Source organism: Oncorhynchus mykiss, chromosome 5 (genome assembly GCF_057628025.1).
Source record: "Oncorhynchus mykiss isolate SJ-2025 chromosome 5, ASM5762802v1, whole genome shotgun sequence".
NCBI classification, from domain to species: Eukaryota; Metazoa; Chordata; class Actinopteri; order Salmoniformes; family Salmonidae; genus Oncorhynchus; species Oncorhynchus mykiss.
The window spans coordinates 36,735,493-36,758,324 of NC_143026.1; the positions used below are offsets into that span (position 1 = coordinate 36,735,493).

Consider the following 22,832-nt stretch of genomic DNA (forward strand, 5'->3'; position numbering starts at 1 on the left):
CACTGCATCGCAGCATACCTACAGACCCGGGTTTATTCCCGGGCTGTGCCACAACCGGCCGCGAGTCCCATAGGACAGCGCACAATTGGCCCAGTGTCGTTCGGGTTAGGGGAGGGTTTGTCTGGGGGGGGCCAGGCTTTACCTGGCTCATTGCCAGTTGAACGGGGTTTCCTCCGACACATTGGTGCAGCTGTCTTCCCAGTTAAGCCGGCGGGTGTTAAGGAGCGCGGTTAGGCGGGTCACGTTTCGGAGGATGCATGACTCCACCTTCGCATCTCCCGAGCACCGTTGGGGAGTTGCAGCGATGAGTGAAGATCAAAAAGTGTAAAGGGGGTCAAATACAAACAAATGTAAACACTAGGCCAATAGGCTATACACTACATTGTCCGTGACCGGCCGGTTAAGCATCTCTAGAACACAGTACACAAAAACAAAATGACTCGGAAAATAACATCCCTAAGACTCTCCCTTTTAAACTGGTTGTAGCCCATGAGGCAATAGTCAGGGCTGCAACAACATTCTCAATGTAGGCCACAAAGTGGAGGTATGACCGGTGCCCACACACCTTGGAGCCTCACGATACGATTAACCACACAATGTGGTTTCCCATTACAGCCAGTGCTGCTACCAGGGTAAGGGCCTCCCTGGACACCACATCCTCTTCCTGGGAGCATACTCTGCCCCTCCCTGAGCCTGAGAGATAGTCTGATAAGCACCATGGAGTAGGTTAATAGTGATACATCTTGTGGTCTACTTAGCTTCAGTGCTTAAGAGTAATTTGGGGATTTGGCAGCATGACGGACACTGTTGACCTTTGAACTTGGCTGGTCTCAGGTCTGGTGTTACATCAGTATCAATCTGGAGACTGGGTCAAATGAGCCACACAGACTGACAGAAGGGGCCTGGCATCAGTGCGCACTGCAGTGTCGTCACTCCTCCTTGCACAACCCCAAAAGACCAGTTCTACTGGGCCCTGTTCTCCCTCAGATGAGCTTGGTCTGCTGCTCAATAACAAAACCTTCAGTCTTTGTGGAGCTGACTCAGTCAGAGGAGAGAGAAGGTGAGAATAATATTTCACAAAGATTCACTTTCTTTGCAGTGCTGCAGGAAGAGGGAGAGGTCAGAGAAGAGAGAAGCCATGAACACACACTGCATACTTCGATAAGCTTCCCCCTCCCTACCTCCCTCTCTCTCTCTCTCCTTCACAGAGAGCCCAGTACCAGAGGACAGGTTTCCAGGGAAAAAAAGGACATCCAGCCAACTACTCCATACAAACAGACACACATAAATTCAAGATTCCACAGTGAGGGCCCATACAAGGAGAGCCTCTGCTAGCTATGCAACGCTGTTTGTTGGTGCCTAAAACACACTTTCATATACTGAAAAAAAAAGATAAATGCAACATGTAAAGTGTTGGTCCCATGTTTCATGAGCTGAAATAAAAGATGACAGAAATGTCATACACAAAGCTTATTTTTCTCAATTTGTGCACAAATGTGTTTACATCTGTTAGTGAGCATTTCTCATTTGCCAAGATAATTCATCCACCTGACAGGTGTGGGATATTAAGAAACATTAAACAGCATGATCATTACACAGGTGCACCTTGTGACGGGGACAATAGAAGGCCACTAAAATGTGCAGTTTTGTCTCACACACACAACGCCACAGATCTCAAGTTGAGGGAGTGTGCCATTGTCATGATGACTGCAGGAATGTCCACCAGAGCTGTTTCCAGAGAATTGAATGTTAATTTCTTTACCATAATCCGCCTCCAACGTTGTTTTAAAGAATTTGGCAGTATGTCCAACCGGCCTCAAAACCGCAGACCACATGTATGGCGTTGTGTGGGCGAGCGGTTTGCTGATGTCAACGTTGTGAACAGAGTGCCCCCGTGGGGGCGGTGAGGTTGATACGGGCAGGCATAAATTACAGAGGTATCCATGACCAACAAATGCATATCTGTATTCCCAGTCATGTGAAATCCATGGATTAACTGACTGATTTTTCATATGAATTGTAACTCCGTAAAATCAATGAAATTGTTGCATGTTGCGTTTATATTTTTGTTCAGTATAATTTCTCTGAACATCACCAGATTCACAGGGAATATATTATAGTATGGAGAAGCAATACACCCTGCCACAGCTTCATAATACTTGTCAAACAGAGAACTGATACTGTATACTGGTTGATGGGATTGGCAGGGTGGCTTTTGACAACTCATGTGTTACTCATTGGTACGTTTGGTCCAAATCGGATGTTGGGTACTACGGTTTACTGAATGTTATCTAAATCCTAGAAATAAAAAAAATGTGGTGGAAACAATTATAGCTTAAAACGGAAACGTCACCACAAATCACAATATTCAGAATTCATAGCCATTTCAGGACGTAGTACCGCCCCTGTCGAGGTGGATCCAGTTGAGAAAGGGTGTCAACAAGTAGCTAATGCTACTCACTGAAACAGCCACTCATTCATAGAACATCGGCGTGCGAATAACTATTCATTTTTGTATTGATAACAACTAAAGTTGTGTGGTGCTCAGTACCTGGATGTGCAAGGAAGCACAGGTTGCTGGGGTAACATTTCATCAGTTACCTTACTACGAAGACAAGCAAAGGTAACGTAGATAACTTTGCTAGCTAACGTAACTAGTCAGCGAACTACATTTGTTTATCTAAACCAAAATCTAGCTAGCTTTCAGAAAATGTCAGCAAGACATCCCAAAGTCAATAGCCAGGAGCTATTTGGCAATGTGAGCTAGCTAACGTTAGCTAAAGCCTACTGGACCGTATCGAACTGTTAGCGAATTAACTAATGCAGAAAATAACATGAGTTTGATTGAATCAACATCAAGCTCAGAACCAGGAACTTGTGTAAGTCATCTTAACTCTATGCTCAGCAAATACATATACTGGAGCTAGACATAAACATGGTCTGTTTCTTAAGGTCACACGTGGTGTTTATATAAGTAGGCTACAACTTCTACTGTAGTTGTATCTGTATTTGGGAGGCTTAGTTGATTGTTTATGCATAGTTTGAAGTCTAAATTGGAGAAAAGCAGAGTTATTAGTAAGGAGGGAAAGGTGTGGGTGACCGACTAGTGTTTTTTTTTTTGGGGGGGGGGGGGGGGGGGTGTATTGTGTGTGAAGGTTAGTATTAGAGGTCGACCGATTATGATTTTTCAACACCGATACCGATTACTGGAGGACCAAAAAAGCCGATACCGATTTAATTTTTCAAAAAAAGGTGTGTATTTGTAATAATGACAATTACAACAATACTGAATTAACACTTATTTTAACTTAATATAATACATCAATAAAATCAATTTAGCCTCAAGTGGATGAAACATGTTCAATTTGGTTTAAATAATGCAAAAACAAAGTGTTGGAGAAGAACGTAAAAGTGCAATATGTGCTATGTAAGAAAGCTAACGTTTCAGTTCCTTGCTCAGAACATATGAAAGCTGCTGGTTCCTTTTAACATGAGTCTTCAATATTCCCAGGTAAGAAGTTTTAGGTTGTAGTTATTATAGGACTATTTCCCTCTATACCATTTGTATTTCAGTAACCTTTGACTATTGGATGTTCTTATAGGCACTTTAGTATTACCCGTGTAACAGTATAGCTTCAGTCCCTCTCCTCGCTGGGCTCGAACCAGCAACACAACAACAACAGCCACCACATCGAAGCAGCGTTACCCATGCAGAGCAAGGGAAACAACCACCCCAAGGCTCAGAGCGAGTGAAGTTTGAAACGCTATTAGCGCGCGCTAACTAGCCAGCCATTTCACTTCGGTCACACCAGCCTCATCTCGGGAGTTGATAGGTTTGAAGTCATAAACAGTGCAATGCTTGACGCACAACAAAGAGCTGCTGGCAAAACGCACGAAAGTGCTGTTTGAATGAATGTTTACGCGCCTGCTTCTGCCTACAACCTCTGTCAGATACTTGTATGCTCAGTCAGATTATATGCAACACAGGACACGCTAGATAAAATCTAGTAATATCATCAACCATGTGTAGTTAACTAGTGATTATGGTTGATTGTTTTTTTACAAGATAAGTTTAATGCTAGCTAGCAACTTACCTTGGCTTACTGCATTTGCGTAACAGGCAGTCTCCTTGTGGAGTGCAACGAGAGAGAGGGAGAGAGAGGCAGGTCGTTATTGCGTTGGACTAGTTAACTGTAAGGTTGCAAGATTGGATCCCCCGAGCTGACAAGGTGAAAGTCTGTCTTTCTGCCCCTGAACGAGGCAGTTAACCCACCGTTCCTAGGCCGTCATTGAAAATAAGAATGTGTTCTTAACTGACTTGCCTAGTTAAATAAAGATGAAATAAAAAGGTGTTAAATTAATAATTACAAAAAAAAAAAAAAAAAAAAGATTTCTGCCATTCCGATTAATCGGTCGACCTCTAGTTAGTACGCATGATCTATTGACACGAGGGGGATGGGTGGATATAGTACCTTGTTTGAGTGTGTATTGATGGGGACAGTAGTAAAATATTGTCCTGCAGACTAATCCTGCTGCTGACACCAGCTTTAGTAGTGCAGATCCTGTAGAACCATTGGATGAAAGCTTTCAGCCGGGAACAAGCTAAAGATCATCTGACGCGGAAGGGGGGGGGGGGGGGGGGGGACTGCGCGAGGCTGGCAAGAGCCAAAGTGTCATGGAGCTCATGAATCATGGAGCTCATGAATTTCTGCCAGACCAGCTGCCATTGCCCAACACAAGACAGAGTTCACCAGCAGAAGAACATTCAGGACCCTGCCTGGAACAGTTTGATTGATGTTGTAGTATAATATAGAATGCTTAATATGATCACAACTGCATTGTAGTATAGATATTGTTCGATCTTTTACATTTGGAGTTTAATCAAATGCTTAATATGATCACAACTGCATTGTAGTATAGATATTGTTCGATCTTTTACATATGGAGTTTAATCAAATGTTTTATACAATATGTTTTACAAGTGTACTGACAAGTGACTAAATGATTCCAGCTGCATCAGAAACCAATAAAGTGGCGACTTCAACTTCTGGATCATGTCATTGTGATATTCGTTAAATGTATTTTAAAGTAACTAGATACAATCTTATTGCTAAAACAAAATACATTTAAAATAAAAACCGATTAGTCAGCCAATGTAGCAAATAAGTAGACATGGCTTGTATTCAAGACAGTTTATTTGCTCCGGAAACCGAGGTGAGTTTACACAGCAGTATGAAGGAACAGTAATGTATGACATATACACTACCGTTCAAAAGTTTGGGGTCACTTAGAAATGTCATTGTTTTCCGTGAAAAATGAATAGGAAATATAGTCAAGACGTTGACAAGGTTATAAATTATGTTCTTTTAAATTGAAATAATAGTGTCCTTCAAACTTTGCTATCGTCAAAGAATCCTCAATTTGCAGCAATTACAGCCTTGCAAACCTTTGGCACTTGTTGTCAATTTGTTGGGGTAATCTGAAGAGATTTCACCCCATGCTTCCTGAAGCACCTCCCACAAGTTGGATTGGCTTGATGGGCACTTCTTAAGTACCATACGGTCAAGCTCCTCCCACAACAGCTCAATAGGGTTGAGATCCGGTGACTGTGCTGGCCACTCCATTATAAACAGAATACCAGCTGACTGCATCTTCCTGAAATAGTTATTGCATAGTTTGGAGCTGTGCTTTGGGTCACTGTCCTGTTGTAGGAGGAAATTGGCTCCAATTAAGAGCCGTCCACAGGCTATGGCATGGCGTTGCAAAATGGAGGGATAGCCTTCCTTCGTCAAGATCAATTTTACCCTGTACAAATCTCCCACTTTACCACCATCAAAGCACCCCCAGACCATCACATTGCCTCCACCATGCTTGACAGATGGCATCAAGCACTCCTCCAGAATCGTTAAATTTTTTCTGCGTCTCACGAATGTTCTTCTTTGGGATCCGAACATCTCAAACTTAGATTCGCCTGTCCATAACACTTTTTCCCAATCTTCCTCTGTCGTGGGTACTATTTAATGAAACTGACAGTTGAGGACTTGTGAGTGGTCTGTTTCCAGCTACAATAGTCATTTTACAACATTAACAATGTCTACACTGTATTTCTAATAAATTTGAGGATCACCACTTTATTAAGATTGTGAAATGTCAGAATAATAGTGGAGAGAATTATTTATTTCAGCTTTTATTTCTTTCATCACATTCCCAGTGGGTCAGAAGTTCATATGCACAATTAGTATTTGGTAGCACTGCCTTTAAATTGTTTAACTTGGGTCACATGTTTCAGGTAGCCTTCCAAAGCTTCCCACAATATGTTGGGTGAATTTTGGCCCATTCCTTCTGACAGAGCTGGTGTAACTGAGTCAGGTTTGTAAGGCCACCTTGCTCGCACAGGCTTTTTCAGTTCTGCCCACAAAATGTCTATAGGATTGAGATCAGGGCTTTGTGATGGCCACCAGTACCTTGACTTTGTTGTCGTTATGCCACCTTGCCATACTTTGGAAGTATGCTTGGGGTCATTGTCCATTTGGAAGACCCATTTGCAACCAAGCTTTAACTTCCTGACTGATGTCTTGAGATGTTGCTTCAATATATCCACATCCTTTTTCTCATGATGCCATCTTATTCTGTGAAGTGCACCAGTCCCTCCTGCAGTAAAGCACCCCCACAACATGATGCTGCCACCCCTGTGCTTCACGGTTGGGATGGTGTTCTTCGGCTCCCCCCTTTTCCTCCAAACATAACGATGGTCATTATGACCAAACAGTTCCATTTTTGTTTAATTTATTCAAAAAGTACGATCTTTGTCCCCATGTGTAGTTGCAAACCGTAGTCTGGCTTTTTCATGGTGGTTTTGGAGCATTGGCTTCTTCCTTGCTTAGCGGCCTTTCAGGATATGTCGATATAGGACTCGTTTTACTGTGGATATAAATACTTTGTACTGGTTTCCTCCAGACAAAATGAGTCATCTTCCTGAATGGGATGACGACTGCGTGATCCCATGGTGTTTATACTTGCGTACTATTGTTTGGAAAGATGAACATGGTACAGTGCCTTGCGAAAGTATTCGGCCCCCTTGAACTTTGAGACCTTTTGCCACATTTCAGGCTTCAAACATAAAGATATAAAACTGTATTTTTTGTGAAGAATCAACAACAAGTGGGACACAATAATGAGATGGAACGACATTTATTGGATATTTCAAACTTTAACAAATAACAAATCAAAAACTGAAAAATTGGGCGTGCAAAATTATTCAGCCCCCTTAAGTTAATACTTTGTAGCGCCACCTTTTGCTGCGATTACAGCTGTAAGTCGCTTGGGGTATGTCTCTATCAGTTTTGCACATCGAGAGACTGAAATGTTTTCCCATTCCTCCTTGCAAAACAGCTCGAGCTCAGTGAGGTTGGATGGAGAGCATTTGTGAACAGCAGTTTTCAGTTCTTTCCACAGATTCTCGATTGGATTCAGGTCTGGACTTTGACTTGGCCATTCTAACACCTGGATATGTTTATTTTTGAACCATTCCATTGTAGATTTTGCTTTATGTTTTTGATCATTGTCTTGTTGGAAGACAAATCTCCGTCCCAGTCTCAGGTCTTTTGCAGACTCCATCAGGTTTTCTTCCAGAATGGTCCTGTATTTGGCTCCATCCATCTTCCCATCAATTTTAACCATCTTCCCTGTCCCTGCTGAAGAAAAGCAGGCCCAAACCATGATGCTGCCACCACCATGTTTGACAGTGGGGATGGTGTGTTCAGAGTGATGAGCTGTGTTGCTTTTACGCCAAACATAACGTTTTGCATTGTTGCCAAAAAGTTCAATTTTGGTTTCATCTGACCAGAGCACCTTCTTCCACATGTTTGGTGTGTCTCCCAGGTGGCTTGTGGCAAACTTTAACCTTTCTGATCTCCCCATCCCGGATCCGGGTTCGTGAATACAGACTCAAGCTCATTACCATAACGCAACGTTAACTATTCATGAAAATCGCAAATGAAATGAAATAAATATGCCATCTCTCAAGCTTAGCCTTTTGTTAACAACACTGTCATCTCAGATTTTCAAAATATGCTTCTCAACCATTGCAAAACAAGCATTTGTGTAACAGTATTGATGGCTAACGTAGCATTTAGCATTAGCATTCAGCTGGCAACATTTACACAAAAAAACAGAAAAGCATTCAAAAAAATCATTTACCTTTGAAGAACTTCAGATGTTTTCAATGAGGAGACTCTCAGATAGCAAATGTTCAGTTTTTCCTGAAAGATTATTTGTTTAGGACAAATCGCTCCGTTTTCTGCGTCACGTTTAGCTATGAAAAAACCCCTGTATCCAGGATTGTGTAAATCTATCAGCAAGCTCATTAGCATAACACAACGTTAACTATTTATGAAAATCGCAAATGAAATGAAATAAATATGCCATCTCTCAAGCTTAGCCTTTTGTAAACAACACTGTCATCTCAGATTTTCAAAATATGCTTCTCAACCATAGGAAAACAATCATTTGTGTAAAAGTAGCTAGCTAGAGTTAGCATTTCGCGTTAGCATTTAGCGTTAGCATTAGCGTTAGCATCCAGCACGCAACATTAACAAAAACATAAAAGCCTTCAAATAAAATCATTTACCTTTGAAGAACTTCTGATGTTTTCAATGAGGATACTCTCAGTTAGATAGCAGATGCTCAGTTTTTCCAAAAAGATTCCTTGTGTATTAGAAATAGCTCCGTTTTATACATCACATTTGGCTACCAAAAAAAATCCATAAATTCAGTCCTCAAAACGCAAACTTTTTTCCAAATTAACTCCATAATATCGACTGAAAACATGGCAAACGTTGTTTAGAATCAATCCTCAAGGTGTTTTTCACATTTCTCTTCATTGATACATCGTTCTTGGACACATGCTTTCTCTCCTGAATCCCAGGAGAAAATGACCGCACCTGAAGATTACGCACAAATTTAGACAAAGGACACCGGGCGGACCTCTGGAAAATGTAGTCTCTTATGGCCAATCTTCCAATGATATGCCTACAAATACGTCACAATGCTGCTAAGACCTTGGGCGAACGACAGAAAGTGTAGGCTCATTCCTTGCGCAATCACAGCCATATAAGGAGAGAATGGAAAACAGAGCTTCAGAAATTCTGCTAATTCCTGGGTGATGCATCATCTTGGTTTCGCCTGTAGAATGAGTTCTGGGGCACTTACAGACAAAATCTTTGCAGATTCTGAAACTTCAGAGTGTTTTCTTTCCAAAACTGTCAAGAATATGCATAGTCGAGCATCTTTTCGTGACAAAATATCGCGCTTAAAACGGGAACGTTTTTTATCCAAAAATGAAATAGCGCCCCTAGAGCTCTAAGAGGTTAAACAACACTTTTTATGGATATCTTTAAGAAATGGCTTTCTTGCCACTCTTCCATAAAGGCCAGATTTGTGCAATATACGACTGATTGTTGTCCTATGGACAGAGTCTCCCACCTCAGCTGTAGATCTCTGCAGTTCATCCAGAGTGATCATGGGCCTCTTGGCTGCATCTCTGATCAGTCTTCTCCTTGTATGAGCTGAAAGTTTAGCGGGACGGCCAGGTCTTGGTAGATTTGCAGTGGTCTGATACTCCTTCCATTTCAATATTATCGCTTGCATTTCAATATTATCGCTTGCACAGTGCTCCTTGGGATGTTTAAAGCTTGGGAAATATTTTTGTATCCAAATCCGGCTTTAAACTTCTTCACAACATTATCTCGGACCTGCCTGGTGTGTTCCTTGATCTTCATGATGCTCTCTGCGCTTTTAACGGACCTCTGAGACTATCACAGTGCAGGTGCATTTATACGGAGACTTGATTACACACAGGTGGATTGTATTTATCATCATTAGTCATTTTGGTCAACATTGGATCATTCAGAGATCCTCACTGAACTTCTGGAGAGAGTTTGCAGCACTGAAAGTAAAGGGACTGAATAATTTTGCACGCCCAATTTTTCAGTTTTTGATTTGTTAAAAAAGTTTGAAATATCCAATAAATGTCGTTCCACTTCATGATTGTGTCCCACTTGTTATTGATTCTTCACAAAAAAATACAGTTTTATATCTTTATGTTTGAAGCCTGAAATTTGGCAAAAGGTCGCAAAGTTCAAGGGGGCCGAATACTTTCGCAAGGCACTGTACCTTCAGGCGTTTGGAAATTGCTCCTAAGGATGAACCAGACTTGTGGAGTTCTACAATTGTTTTTCTGAGGTCTTGGCTGATTTCTTTTGATTTCCCCATGATGTCAAGCAAAGAGGCACTGAGGTTGAAGGTAGGCCTTGAAATACATCCACAGGTACACCTCCAATTGACTCAAATGATGTCAATTAGCTTATTAGAAGTGTCTAAAGCCATGACATCATTTTCTGGAATTTTCCAAGCTGTTTAAAGGCACAGTCAACTTAGTGTATATAAACTTCTGACCCACTGGAATTGTGATACAGTGAATTATAAGTGAAATAATCTATCTGTAAACAATTGTTGGAAAAATAACTTGTGTCATGCACAAAGTAGATGTCCTAACCGACTTGCCAAAATGATGACTACAACCTAAGTATATGTAAACTTCCGACTTCAACTGTATATACACTTGTGATGATAAGAACATGTTTTTGTCTGAATTGCAGCTGTAACGACCCTTTGGGAAGAATTAAACTTGGTTAAGCTTCCCTAGAGTCCGTGAGTTATTTACTCTGAAAAATTAGTGCCTAACAGTATCCAACATACTGTCCATTGTGTGAGGGATAATTTGTTCATATGGCCCGAACAACACACACAGGCAAGGGGATTCGGTGTCCTCTGCCTAGCTTCTCCCCAAGTAGATCAAACTCAAAAATAATCTGTAGGGCACAAAGCAGTATTGTCTGTTAGAGAATGACAAAAACGCTATTAGTTCATGGGCAATCATTGTGTAGCATTTGTATTCCTACTGTAGCAGCATGATGCTTAATATTACACACCTCCAGACACACGCTAGCTAGCTACAAAACAACGGTAGTTACTCTACGACTAATATGAGAAAGCCAAAGTCATGCATTTACTCTTCGTCAAAGCATTTCTTCAATTTTGCTCCTGGTGAAATGCACTGAGGCAAGCTAGCTAACGTTAGCTATAACGTTGGGCTATAGTACGTTTTGGGTATAGTAAACAAAGCTAGCTAGCTCATCTAGGCTAGTAGCGGTACTAGCAAGCCTCATTATGACAAAATCAATCACGAACTTACACTGAACAACACCACCTTGTGTTAAAAGAGAGCTTATATTGCTAGCCAACTTCCCACAGCAAAACAACTTGTTTGTCATTTGCCTTCCTTTTCAGCACCCCTCTATCCATATGTGCGTTGAAACTTTGATAGTCTCTCTCACACACACGATCCATGGGGTCTGCAGTGTCTAGGGCTGTTACGGTGACCGTAGTACCGCTACACCTGCAGTCAGGAGTCATGACCACAGTCAAATTCCATGTGACCGTTGAGTCACGGTAACTAAGCTTCTCCAAAACTGTGCTCTGATGGTCATCAGTAGAATACCAAACTTGCTAACAGCCTGTTGGTCATGGCCAGTACTCTGCGCTCTATTGTCCCTCTAATCACTCTGAAATTAATGAAAATCTAATCGAAAATCAACGCAAACAATTCATGAGAGCTCTGGCATTCAGAGTTTGAGCGGAATAGGATAATCTATTGCGCAGCGAGAGCCAGTTCCTCATCGCTGGTTGATGCATGAAATAAAATAAGTGATCCTGTGGCACAACATTTCTATAGGATATGCAATTGCTTGCATGAGAAAACAGTTGATGAAAAGAGGATCGCTTGAGCTTTCTATAGGCTAGGCCTACTATATGTATTTCTCAACTTTCCATACGGTGCATTTGGGAAAGTATTCAGACCCCTTGACTTTTTCCACAGTTACATTACAGCCTTATTCTAAAATGGATTAAATACAAAAAAATCCCCTTAAATCTACACACAATAGCCCATAATGACAAAACTAAAAACAGGATTAGAAATTTTAGCAAAAAATAATTAATAAACTGAAATACCTTATTTGCATAAGTATTCAGACCCTTTGATCATTCTTGAGATGTTTCTACAGCTTGATTGGAGTCCACCTGTGATAAATTAAATTGATTGGACATGATTTGGAAAGGCACACACACACACCTGTATACAAGGTCCCACAGTTGACAGTGCATGTCAGAGCAGAAACCAAGCCACGAGGTCAAAGGAATTGTCCGTAGAGCTCTAAGACAGGATTGTTTCGAGGCATAGAACTGGGGAAGGGTACCAAAACATTTCTGCAGCATTGAAGGTCCAAGAACACAGTGGCCTCCATTCTTAAAATTGAATAAGTCTGGAACCTCCAAGACTTCCTAGAGCTGGCCGCCCAGCCAAACCGAGAAATCTCAGACCATGAAAAACAAGATGCTCTGGTCTGATGAAACCAAGATTGAACTCTTTGGCCTGAATGCTAAGTGTTACATCTGGAGGAAACCTGGCACCATCCCTACAGTGAAGCTCGGTGGTGGCAGCGTCATGCTGTGGGGATGTTTTTCAGAGGTAGGGACTAGGAGTCGAATCAGGATTGAGGTAAAGATAAAGAAGCAAAGTACAGAGAGATCCTTGATTAAAACCTGCTCCAGAGCGCTCAGGACCTCAGACTGGGGTGAAGGTTCACCTTCCAACAGGACAAGAACCCTAAGCACACAGCCGAGACATTGTGTGTAAATGGTGAAAACATCCAATCTATTAAATAAAACACATGGAATCATGTAGTAACCATAAGTGCTACACAAATCAAAATATATTTCAGATTCATCAAAGTAGCCACCCTTTACATTTAAAGTTTTGAACACTCTTGGCATTCTCCTCAGCTTCATGAGGAATGCTTTTTCAACAGTCTTGAAGGAGTTCCCACATATGCTGAGCACTTCATACTGTGGTCCAACTCAACCATCTCCATTGGGTTGAGGTCAGGTGATTGTGGAGGCCACCACTCTCCTTCTTGGTCAAATAGCCCTTACACAGCCTGGAGGTGTGTTTTGGGTTGTTGTCCTGTTGAAAAACAAATGATAGCACACACCAGATGGGGTGGCGTATCGCTGCAGAATTCTGTGGTAGCATTCCTGGTTAAGTGTGCCTTGAATTCTACATAAAATCACCGAGAGTGTCACAAGCAAAGCACCCCTACATCTCCATCCTTCACGGTGGGAACCACACATGCCGAGATAATCCGTTCACCCACTCTCCGTCTCACAAAGACCAGGTGGTTGGAACCCTAAATTTGGACTCATCAAACCAAAAAGACAGATTTCCACCAGTCTAATGTCCATATCTCGTGTTTCTTGGCACAAGCAAGTCTCTTCTTATTATTGGTATCCTTTAGTAGTGGTTTCTTTGCAGCAATTCAACCATGAAGGCCTGATTTACGCAGTCTCCTATGAACAGTTAATGTTGCGATGTGTCTGTTACTTGAACTCCGTGAAGCATTTATTTGAGCCACAATTTCTGAGGCTGGTAACTCTAATGAACTTATCCTCTGCAGTAGAGGTAACTCTGGGTCATCCTTTCCTGTTGAGGTCCTCATGAGAGCCAGTTTCATCATAGTGCTTGATGGTTTTTGCAACTGCACTTGAAGAAACTTTCAAAGTTCTTAATTGTCCGTATTCACTGACCTTCATGTCTTAAAGTAATGATGGACTGTTGTTTCCCTTTGCTTATTTGAGCTGTTCTTGTCGTAATATGGACTTGGTCCATAGGGCTATCTTCTGTATACGACCCAGACCTTGTCACAACAGGTGATTGGCTAAAATTCCACAAATTAACTTTTGACAAGGCACACCTGTTAATTGAAATGCATTCCAGGTGACTACCTCATGAAGCTGGTTGAGAGAATGCCAAGAGTGTGCAACGCTGTCATCAAGGCAAAGGGTGGCTACTAAGTTGTTTAACACTTTTTTGGTTACAACATGATTCCATGTGTGTTATTTCATAGTTGATGCCAACACTATTATTCGACAATGTAGAAAATCGTAAAAAGAAAAGAAAACCCCTGGAATGAGTAGGTGTCCAAACTTTTGACTGGTACTGTATATTAGTAGGCTATATGTAAAGACCAGTTTAAACTGAGAATACTGTGGCGGCATATCAAGTGTTTGTCAAATTGTGAATGAGAGACTGATGAAGTGTTTGCAGCCTGCGCAAGAAACAGCAGAGCGCTTCCCTTTCATTAGACTTTTTCAAATCATTATGCAGCTTTAGAATGCAATAGAAATCCAAATATAGAAACTTAGGCTATATCACAACTAAAGTTGCATAAATAACTCTAAACCAAACATATAGGAGGACCTGTTTCTTCCTTAACCGCTCATCACAGAATATGTGTGCGCACTCAAATTGTTTTGGGAAAAATATTCTTTCCATTTTATTCAGCTATGATCTATCGTATTGTTTTTAGTATACAATCATTTAAAATAATGCCACAAGAATTATATGCAAATTTTAACTGCTAAATGAACTAGTGTAGCCCACAGCGATATGGCATAGCCAGATTAGAGCCTAACACAAGGACGACTCAGAATATGCTCTCCTGGTCTTCGGAAACCTGCCTAAAATAAATTGATTTATTGTGATGGTGTAGACTATATTAAAATGGATGTATTAGACTATTTTTAAATGTAGATGTTCCAAAGGTCCTCATCAGTGTCTTGCAGGCTATGCATGGAAGCCGGCGATGCTTAAAGTGTTTGTTAATTAATGGTAAATTACAGATAAACCAGCAGTTATTTGAATGACAACCACCGGCTGTCATAATCTCATGACCACCACAGCCCTAGCAGGGACCACCGTAGGGATGGTGAAAAGTTTCCTCCAGAAGTGGTGCTTTGCTTTCAGGCCAAAGTGTTCAATCTTGGTTTCATCATTCCAGAGAATCTTGTTTCTCATGGTCTGCGAGTCCTTTAAGTACCTTTTGGAAAACTCCAAGCGGGTTGTCATGTGTCTTTTACTGAGGAGTGGCTTCCGTCTGGCCACTCTACCATAAAGGCCTAAGGTCCTTCTCCCCAAATTGCTCAGTTTAGCCGGGCAGCCAGCTCTAGGAAGAGTCTTGGTGGTTCTAAACTTCTTCCATTGAAGAATGATGAGACCACCGTGTTCTTTAAGACCTTCAATGCTGCAGACATCTTTTGGTACCTTTCCCCAGATCTGTGCCTCGACACAATCCTTTCTCTGAGCTCTACGGACAATTCCTTCGACCTCATGGCTTGGTTTTTTCTCTGACATGCACTGTCAACTGCGGGACCTTGTATAGACAGGTGTGTGTGCCTTTCCATATCATGTCCAATCAATTTACCACAGATGGACTCTAATCAAGTTGTAGAAACATCTCAAAGATGATCAATGGAAACAGGATGCACCTGAGCTCAATTTTGAGTCTCATAGCAAAGGGTCTGAATACTTATGTAAATAATACATTTGCAAAAATTTCCACAATCCTGTTACGGCTTTGCCATTGTGGGGTATTGTGTGTAGATTGAGGAGAAAATGTTTTATATAAAGCTGTAAAGTCAAGGGATCTGAATACTTTGCAGAACGCACTGTAGGAATATCATTGAGTCAAGTCCATTGGCTCTATTGAACAAGGACAACTATATATACTCTATACTAATGTGATTGTGCAATCAATGAAACACAAAGGCCACAATAATTCCCTACAAATCATGGCACCATTAAGTTTTTGATCAGACAGCAGGCTCGATCAACCAATGACGTTACTGAGCGAACTCCCCTGGCGCGAAAATAAATAAAAAATACCACAATTACAGTGGGGAGAACAAGTATTTCATACACTGCCGATTTTGCAAGTTTTCCTACTTACAAAGCATGTAGAGGTCTGTAATTTTTTATCATAGGTACACTAAATGTGAGAGACAGAATAAAAAAAATGTGATCCAGAAAATCACATTGTATGATTTTTAAGTAATTAATTAGCATTTTATTGCATGACATAAGTATTTGATACATCAGAAAAGCAGAACTTAATATTTGGTACAGAAACCTTTGTTTGCAATTACAGAGATCATACGTTTCCTGTAGTTCTTGACCAGGTTTGCACACATTGCAGCAGGGATTTTGGCCCACTCCTTTATACAGACCTTCTCCAGATCCTTCAGGTTTCGGGGCTGTCGTTGGGCAATTCGGACTTTCAGCTCCCTCCAAAGATTTTATATTGGGTTCAGGTCTGGAGACTGGCTAGGCCACTCCAGGACCTTGAGATGCTTCTTACGGAGTCACTCCTTAGTTGCCCTGGCTGTGTGTTTCGGGTCGTTGTCATGCTGGAAGACCCAGCCACGACCCATCTTCAATGCTCTTACTGAGGGAAGGAGGTTGTTGGCCAAGATCTCACGATACCATGGCCCCATCCATTCTCCCCTCAATACGGTGCAGTCGTCCTGTCCCCTTTGCAGAAAAGCATCCCCAAAGAATGATGTTTCCACCTCCATGCTTCACGGTTGGGATGGTGTTCTTGGGGTTGTACTCATCCTTCTTCTTCCTCCAAACACAGCGAGTGGAGTTTAGACCAAAAGGCTCTATTTTTGTCTCATCAGACCACATGACCTTCTCCCATTCCTCCTCTGGATCATCCAGATGGTCATTGGCAAACTTCAGTCGGGCCTGGGCATGCGCTGGCTTGAGCAGGGGGACCTTGCTATTGTTTTTATTTTTGGCCTCTCTGGTAGGCCTACATTATGATCAAATAGCCACAGTAGCCTACTTGGCCACTTAAAACAGTAAATTAAAGCAGGAACAGCCTCAGTGTTCCCAGGAAACACACGTCGTAAGTTGCACAGGATTTTCACAACATTCAAGTTCGCGTTCAGCAGACCTGAAATTTGCTCAGTAACGGATTTTTTTGGAGAAAACACTGGTTAGGCCTACATCTTATCAAAACAGGGCAACTTAAAGCAGCAATATGTAACTTTTTGGTTGACCCGACAATTCACATAGAAATGTGAGTTATATATTTGTCATTCTCATTGAAAGCAAGTCTAAGAAGCGGTAGATCTGTTCTATCTTTTATTTTCAGTTTTGTACAAAGGCTATAAACAGCTGAAAATACAGAATGTTTGGTTTTGAGAAATATATATTTCACAGCGGTTTTGATATGGTACAATGATTCTCTAAACTATACATGTTTTGTCACAAACTGAAACTTGGCGAACTACTAGAATTTTAGCAACCAGGAAATGGCAGAGTGATTTGTGCATCTTTAAACCAAGCTAAGACGAATTAGCCTAACCCCAACTCTATTCAATGATGTACAATAAGAGTGTTAGAGATATAAATGTCATCCATAAAACTGCCAGTTAGTTGTTCATCCCCCCACAGCTCAACCACATGGCATGTGTTTTTCTGCAAGTAACAAAAGGCTCAACACCGAGAAGCATATGCCTAATCTTCTCAAATTAAGTGTTGGTTGATATTTGTCCATTCTTACTATTGTGCAAATGCGTTGCATTCTTGTGATTTAATTGAGACATTTCAATGGGTTTCAAATAGACACTTTTGTTCCAATGAATGAATTGGTAAAATGACAACGCATAGTGGTTGTCACGTGGACTGGGAGATGTTTCGTATTGCGTCAGATAACAACATTGACGAATACGCTGATTCGGTGTGCGAGTTCATTAGAACGTGCGTTGAAGATGTCGTTCCCATAGCAACGATTAAAACATTCCCTAACCAGAAACCGTGGATTGATGGCAGCATTCGTGTGAAACTGAAAGCGCGAACCACTGCTTTTAATCAGGGCAAGGTGTCTGGTAACATGACCGAATACAAACAGTGCAGCTATTCCCTCCGCAAGGCTATCAAACAAGCTAAGCGCCAGTACAGAGACAAAGTAGAATCTCAACTCAACGGCTCAGACACAAGAGGCATGTGGCAGGGTCTACAGTCAATCACGGACTACAGGAAGAAACCCAGCCCAGTCACGGACCAGGATGTCTTGCTCCCAGGCAGACTAAATAACTTTTTTGCCCGCTTTGAGGACAATACAGTGCCACTGACACGGCCTGCAACGAAAACATGCGGTCTCTCCTTCACTGCAGCCGAGGTGAGTAAGACATTTAAACGTGTTAACCCTCGCAAGGCTGCAGGCCCAGATGGCATCCCCAGCCGCGCCCTCAGAGCATGCGCAGACCAGCTGGCCGGTGTGTTTACGGACATATTCAATCAATCCCTATACCAGTCTGCTGTTCCCACATGCTTCAAGAGGGCCACCATTGTTCCTGTTCCCAAGAAAGCTAAGGTAACTGAGCTAAATGACTACCGCCCCGTAGCACTCACATCCGTCATCATGAAGTGCTTTGAGAGACTAGTCAAGGACCATATCACCTCCACCCTACCTGACACCCTAGACCCACTCCAATTTGCTTACTGCCCAAATAGGTCCACAGACGATGCAATCTCAACCACACTGCACACTGCCCTAACCCATCTGGACAAGAGGAATACCTATGTGAGAATGCTGTTCATCGACTACAGCTCGGCATTCAACACCATAGTACCCTCCAAGCTCGTCATCAAGCTCGAGACCCTGGGTCTCGACCCCGCCCTGTGCAACTGGGTACTGGACTTCCTGACGGGCCGCCCCCAGGTGGTGAGGGTAGGCAACAACATCTCCTCCCCGCTGATCCTCAACACTGGGGCCCCACAAGGTTGCGTTCTGAGCCCTCTCCTGTACTCCCTGTTCACCCACGACTGCGTGGCCACGCACGCCTCCAACTCAATCATCAAGTTTGCGGACGACACAACAGTGGTAGGCTTGATTACCAACAACGATGAGACGGCCTACAGGGAGGAGGTGAGGGCCCTCGGAGTGTGGTGTCAGGAAAACAACCTCACACTCAACGTCAACAAAACTAAGGAGATGATTGTGGACTTCAGGAAACAGCAGAGGGAACACCCCCCTATCCACATCGATGGAACAGTAGTGGAGAGGGTAGCAAGTTTTAAGTTCCTCGGCATACACATCACAGACAAACTGAATTGGTCCACTCACACAGACAGCATCGTGAAGAAGGCGCAGCAGCGCCTCTTCAACCTCAGGAGGCTGAAGAAATTCGGCTTGTCACCAAAAGCACTCACAAACTTCTACAGATGCACAATCGAGAGCATCCTGGCGGGCTGTATCACCGCCTGGTATGGCAACTGCACCGCCCTCAACCATAAGGCTCTCCAGAGGGTAGTGAGGTCTGCACAACGCATCACCGGGGGCAAACTACCTGCCCTCCAGGACACCTACACCACCCGATGTCACAGGAAGGCCATAAAGATCATCAAGGACATCAACCACCCGAGCCACTGCCTGTTCACCCCGCTATCATCCAGAAGGCGAGGTCAGTACAGGTGCATCAAAGCTGGGACCGAGAGACTGAAAAACAGCTTCTATCTCAAGGCCATCAGACTGTTAAACAGCCACCACTAACACTGAGTGGCTGCTGCCAACACACTGACACTGACTCAACTCCAGCCACTTTAATAATGGGAATTGATGGGAAATGTAAATATATCACTAGCCACTTTAAACAATGCTACCTTATATAAATGTTACTTACCCTACATTATTCATCTCATATGCATACGTATATACTGTACTCTATATCATCGACGGTATCCTTATGTAATACATGTATCACTAGCCACTTTATACTATACTATGCCACTTTGTTTACATACTCATCTCATTTGTACATACTGTACCCGATACCATCTACTGTATCTTGCCTATGCTGCTCTGTACCATCACTCATTCATATATCCTTATGTACATATTCTTTATCCCCTTACACTGTGTACAAGACAGTAGTTTTGGAATTGTTAGTTAGATTACTTGTTATTACTGCATTGTCGGAACTAGAAGCACAAGCATTTCGCTACACTCGCATTAACATCTGCTAACCATGTGTATGTGACAAATAAAATTTGATTTGATTTGATGTAAGGACAAATGCACTTCCCCATGCATCTATGAAACTGTGTTCATAACCAAATGGGAAGGTGGTATTTACCCATGTACGACTGGGAAAAATCCACTTGAATGCCACTCCAACTGGTAAATACTAGTGGGAAACTATCATCCCTGAGCTGTGACTCCTTCCACATGCTGATCTCACCTACTAATGACCTTGATAACAACCTTTTCGGCAGTTAAATGCAACAAAACATTATTTATAAAAATCTCTATGAATGTGGTTTTTAAACACTATAATTTGTTTCCAAAACCACTTGCCACACACTGGTTGAAACAACGTTGTTTCCGCGTCATTTAAATCAAATTACGTTGAACCAACGTTGAATTAACGTCTGTGCCCAGAGGGAGCATGATAGCTGTACTTTTAGTTTATGGTTGACACAGCTTGTTGGCCATTAGCCAATCGGCGTTCTCAACGAGTTCAAAGCACGTGAATGCCTCCATCCGGTAATTACCAACTTCCCACTTGGTTGTGAATGGAGCACGAAACGTGAAATTGTCCTGGCAACATGGCTGCCTCCATGCTAAACCGTTCTGACCTTTAAAAAGCACGGGACAGTTCCCCCTAAGCGTTCGTGAAATACTTGTAAAAATCCACAACAACTGATAGCTAATGAATATTAAGATATATTCACTTCTCCTGAAATTGTCATAATAGCATAATAATATATTTAGTGTAACGCTTACGCAACGATCCAATTGTTATGTGCATCGAATATCCGAACAATTAGTAGCAAATGTAACACTATTTCTAAATTCAACATCCACATTTTGTCACGCTGATAAAATAGATGGTGTATACATAGTATTACTTTATGTAGCCTACATGTTCACATTATCGCCACTAGTAGCACTGGGGGGGCTTTTCCAGACTTCTAGGTGAAAGGTCGTTACAATTACTCAACAAAGTATACATTTTTTTTCTTCAACAAAGTATACATGTTTGGCAACTCCAGGCGCCGCAATGTTTCTCGGTCGAGTATAGTCCTACAAACCACAGCTGTACCGTAGAACTATTGTAAAACGGGGCCAACTTAAGACAGAGGTTCAGTCCGGAAAAGGGTAGGGAATACCCCTTTTGTTTTCGTGACATGACTGTGGGTGACATGTGCTAGGCTACATGAAGGTCAAATCTGAAAAATGCTATTATCCCCCAAAAAACTTGGCATATTTAAGTGTGTATTTTGTTAACATCCACGACTGCTTGGCTACTTCAACGGTGTCTTCACCAAACAGATAAACGGAGTATTAAAATACTTACCCAAGACATCAGCGGACCTATGCCGGGCAATGAAACAAGCGTCATCCCCGTAACACATCCCTTTCTTCAAGATCCCCTTACGAAAGTCTTTCCCAAATCCGCAGCTAGCGGTGACCAGACTGTAGTCCCGACCATCAGTTTGAGAGAGTCCGCCAAGGACAGCCCTCGCAACCAGTCTGCCATAGGAGAGTACGGATAACATTCCAAGAGCGAGCGGCCGTCTCTACCTGTCGAGACCTTCTCTCCACTTTCGACGTCCCGTGTCTACTTTTGGAGACTATTCTTCCAACATTCGTTTTGGATAATTCTGCCACTGAATAAAACGCACGAGTCAATAGACCGATAACACAATCGTAAAACTGGTCGCCGGCGTTTGTCCAATTCTTTATAGGGTGAAATTGCACAATTTGCACTGGTTCTTTAAGTTGTGGTGGATTTCATTGACACGGGTCCTCCGGTGTGCACCATCCTTGCCGACATGTTTCCAGTCACACATAAATACACCCGAAACACAGCTCAATACTGGTCCTCCAGTCTTGTGATTCGTTTGCCCGACGTCACAACTAATGCGCACGCAAATGCAAGCTCTCCCTGCTCTCCGCAGCAAATCCATTTTAGGAGAGTTGCGCTTTATTTACTTGTCAGGAACACCGGGAGTTCAGACCCTCTGATAAAGGCTACATCAGTGCTTCGTGCGCAGAGTGGTTTGGATTGCAAAACAAAGCCATCCTTGAACTCCTTGCCTAATTAGACGAAAGGCACATTTCAAGCGACTTCATGTATGACCTGGATAGATGGCAGCATTCGTGCAAAACTGAAAGCGTGAACCACTGCATTTAATCATGGCAAGGAGACTGGGAAATGGATGTGTAGCCTACAAACAGACCAGTTGCGACCTCCAGCAATCAAAGAGGAAAAACGACAATACAGGGACAAGGTGGAGTCGCAATTCAACGGCTCAGATACAAGACGTAGGCTATGAGGCAGGGACTCCATACGGATTACAACGGGAAAGCCAGCGCCTCGAGGAAAACAGCATTGTGCCCCCGACGCTTGAAGTCGTCCGCATGTTTCCCAGCCGAAACAGTTCGTAGAGTTTGTGCATATATTATAACGATGTTTTGGACTTCGGTGAGTTTTTCCCCCGCTGTTCAGGAACAGGAACATTTTTCTGGAGGCAAGCGATGTTCGAGCCGAAGTCTACGCCCCTTCGTTGGTGATTGGTCAACAATAGGGATTCTTCAATAAAGTATTTGTTATCATTCAAGTTAGATTAGATGCACGAATGAGATCTATTTGTCAAAACGTGAAAATTAATGACAGAGTTACAGTTCAAAGGAAATCAGTCAATTGAAATACATTCATTAGGCCCTAATCTATGGATTTCACATGACTGGGAATACAGATATGCATCTATAGGTCACAGATACCTTAAAAAAAGGCAGGGGCGTAGACAACCAGTCAGTATCTGGTGTGACCACCATTTGCCTCATGCAGCGCAACACATC

General features: G+C 42.4%; 1 protein-coding gene across 1 annotated transcript in view; it reads right to left on the reverse strand.

Annotated features, from left to right (window-relative positions):
• LOC110523703 (protein phosphatase PTC7 homolog) overlaps positions 1–22,546 on the reverse strand; it is a 31,026-nt gene extending 8,480 nt beyond the window's left edge. Inside the window, exon 1 of the mRNA XM_021602632.3 lies at positions 21,325–22,546. Coding sequence (XP_021458307.1) covers positions 21,325–21,526 — 202 coding nt within the window. The 5' untranslated portion in view covers positions 21,527–22,546. The remainder of the gene's footprint in view (positions 1–21,324) is intronic.
• Positions 22,547–22,832: the final 286 nt, after the last annotated feature.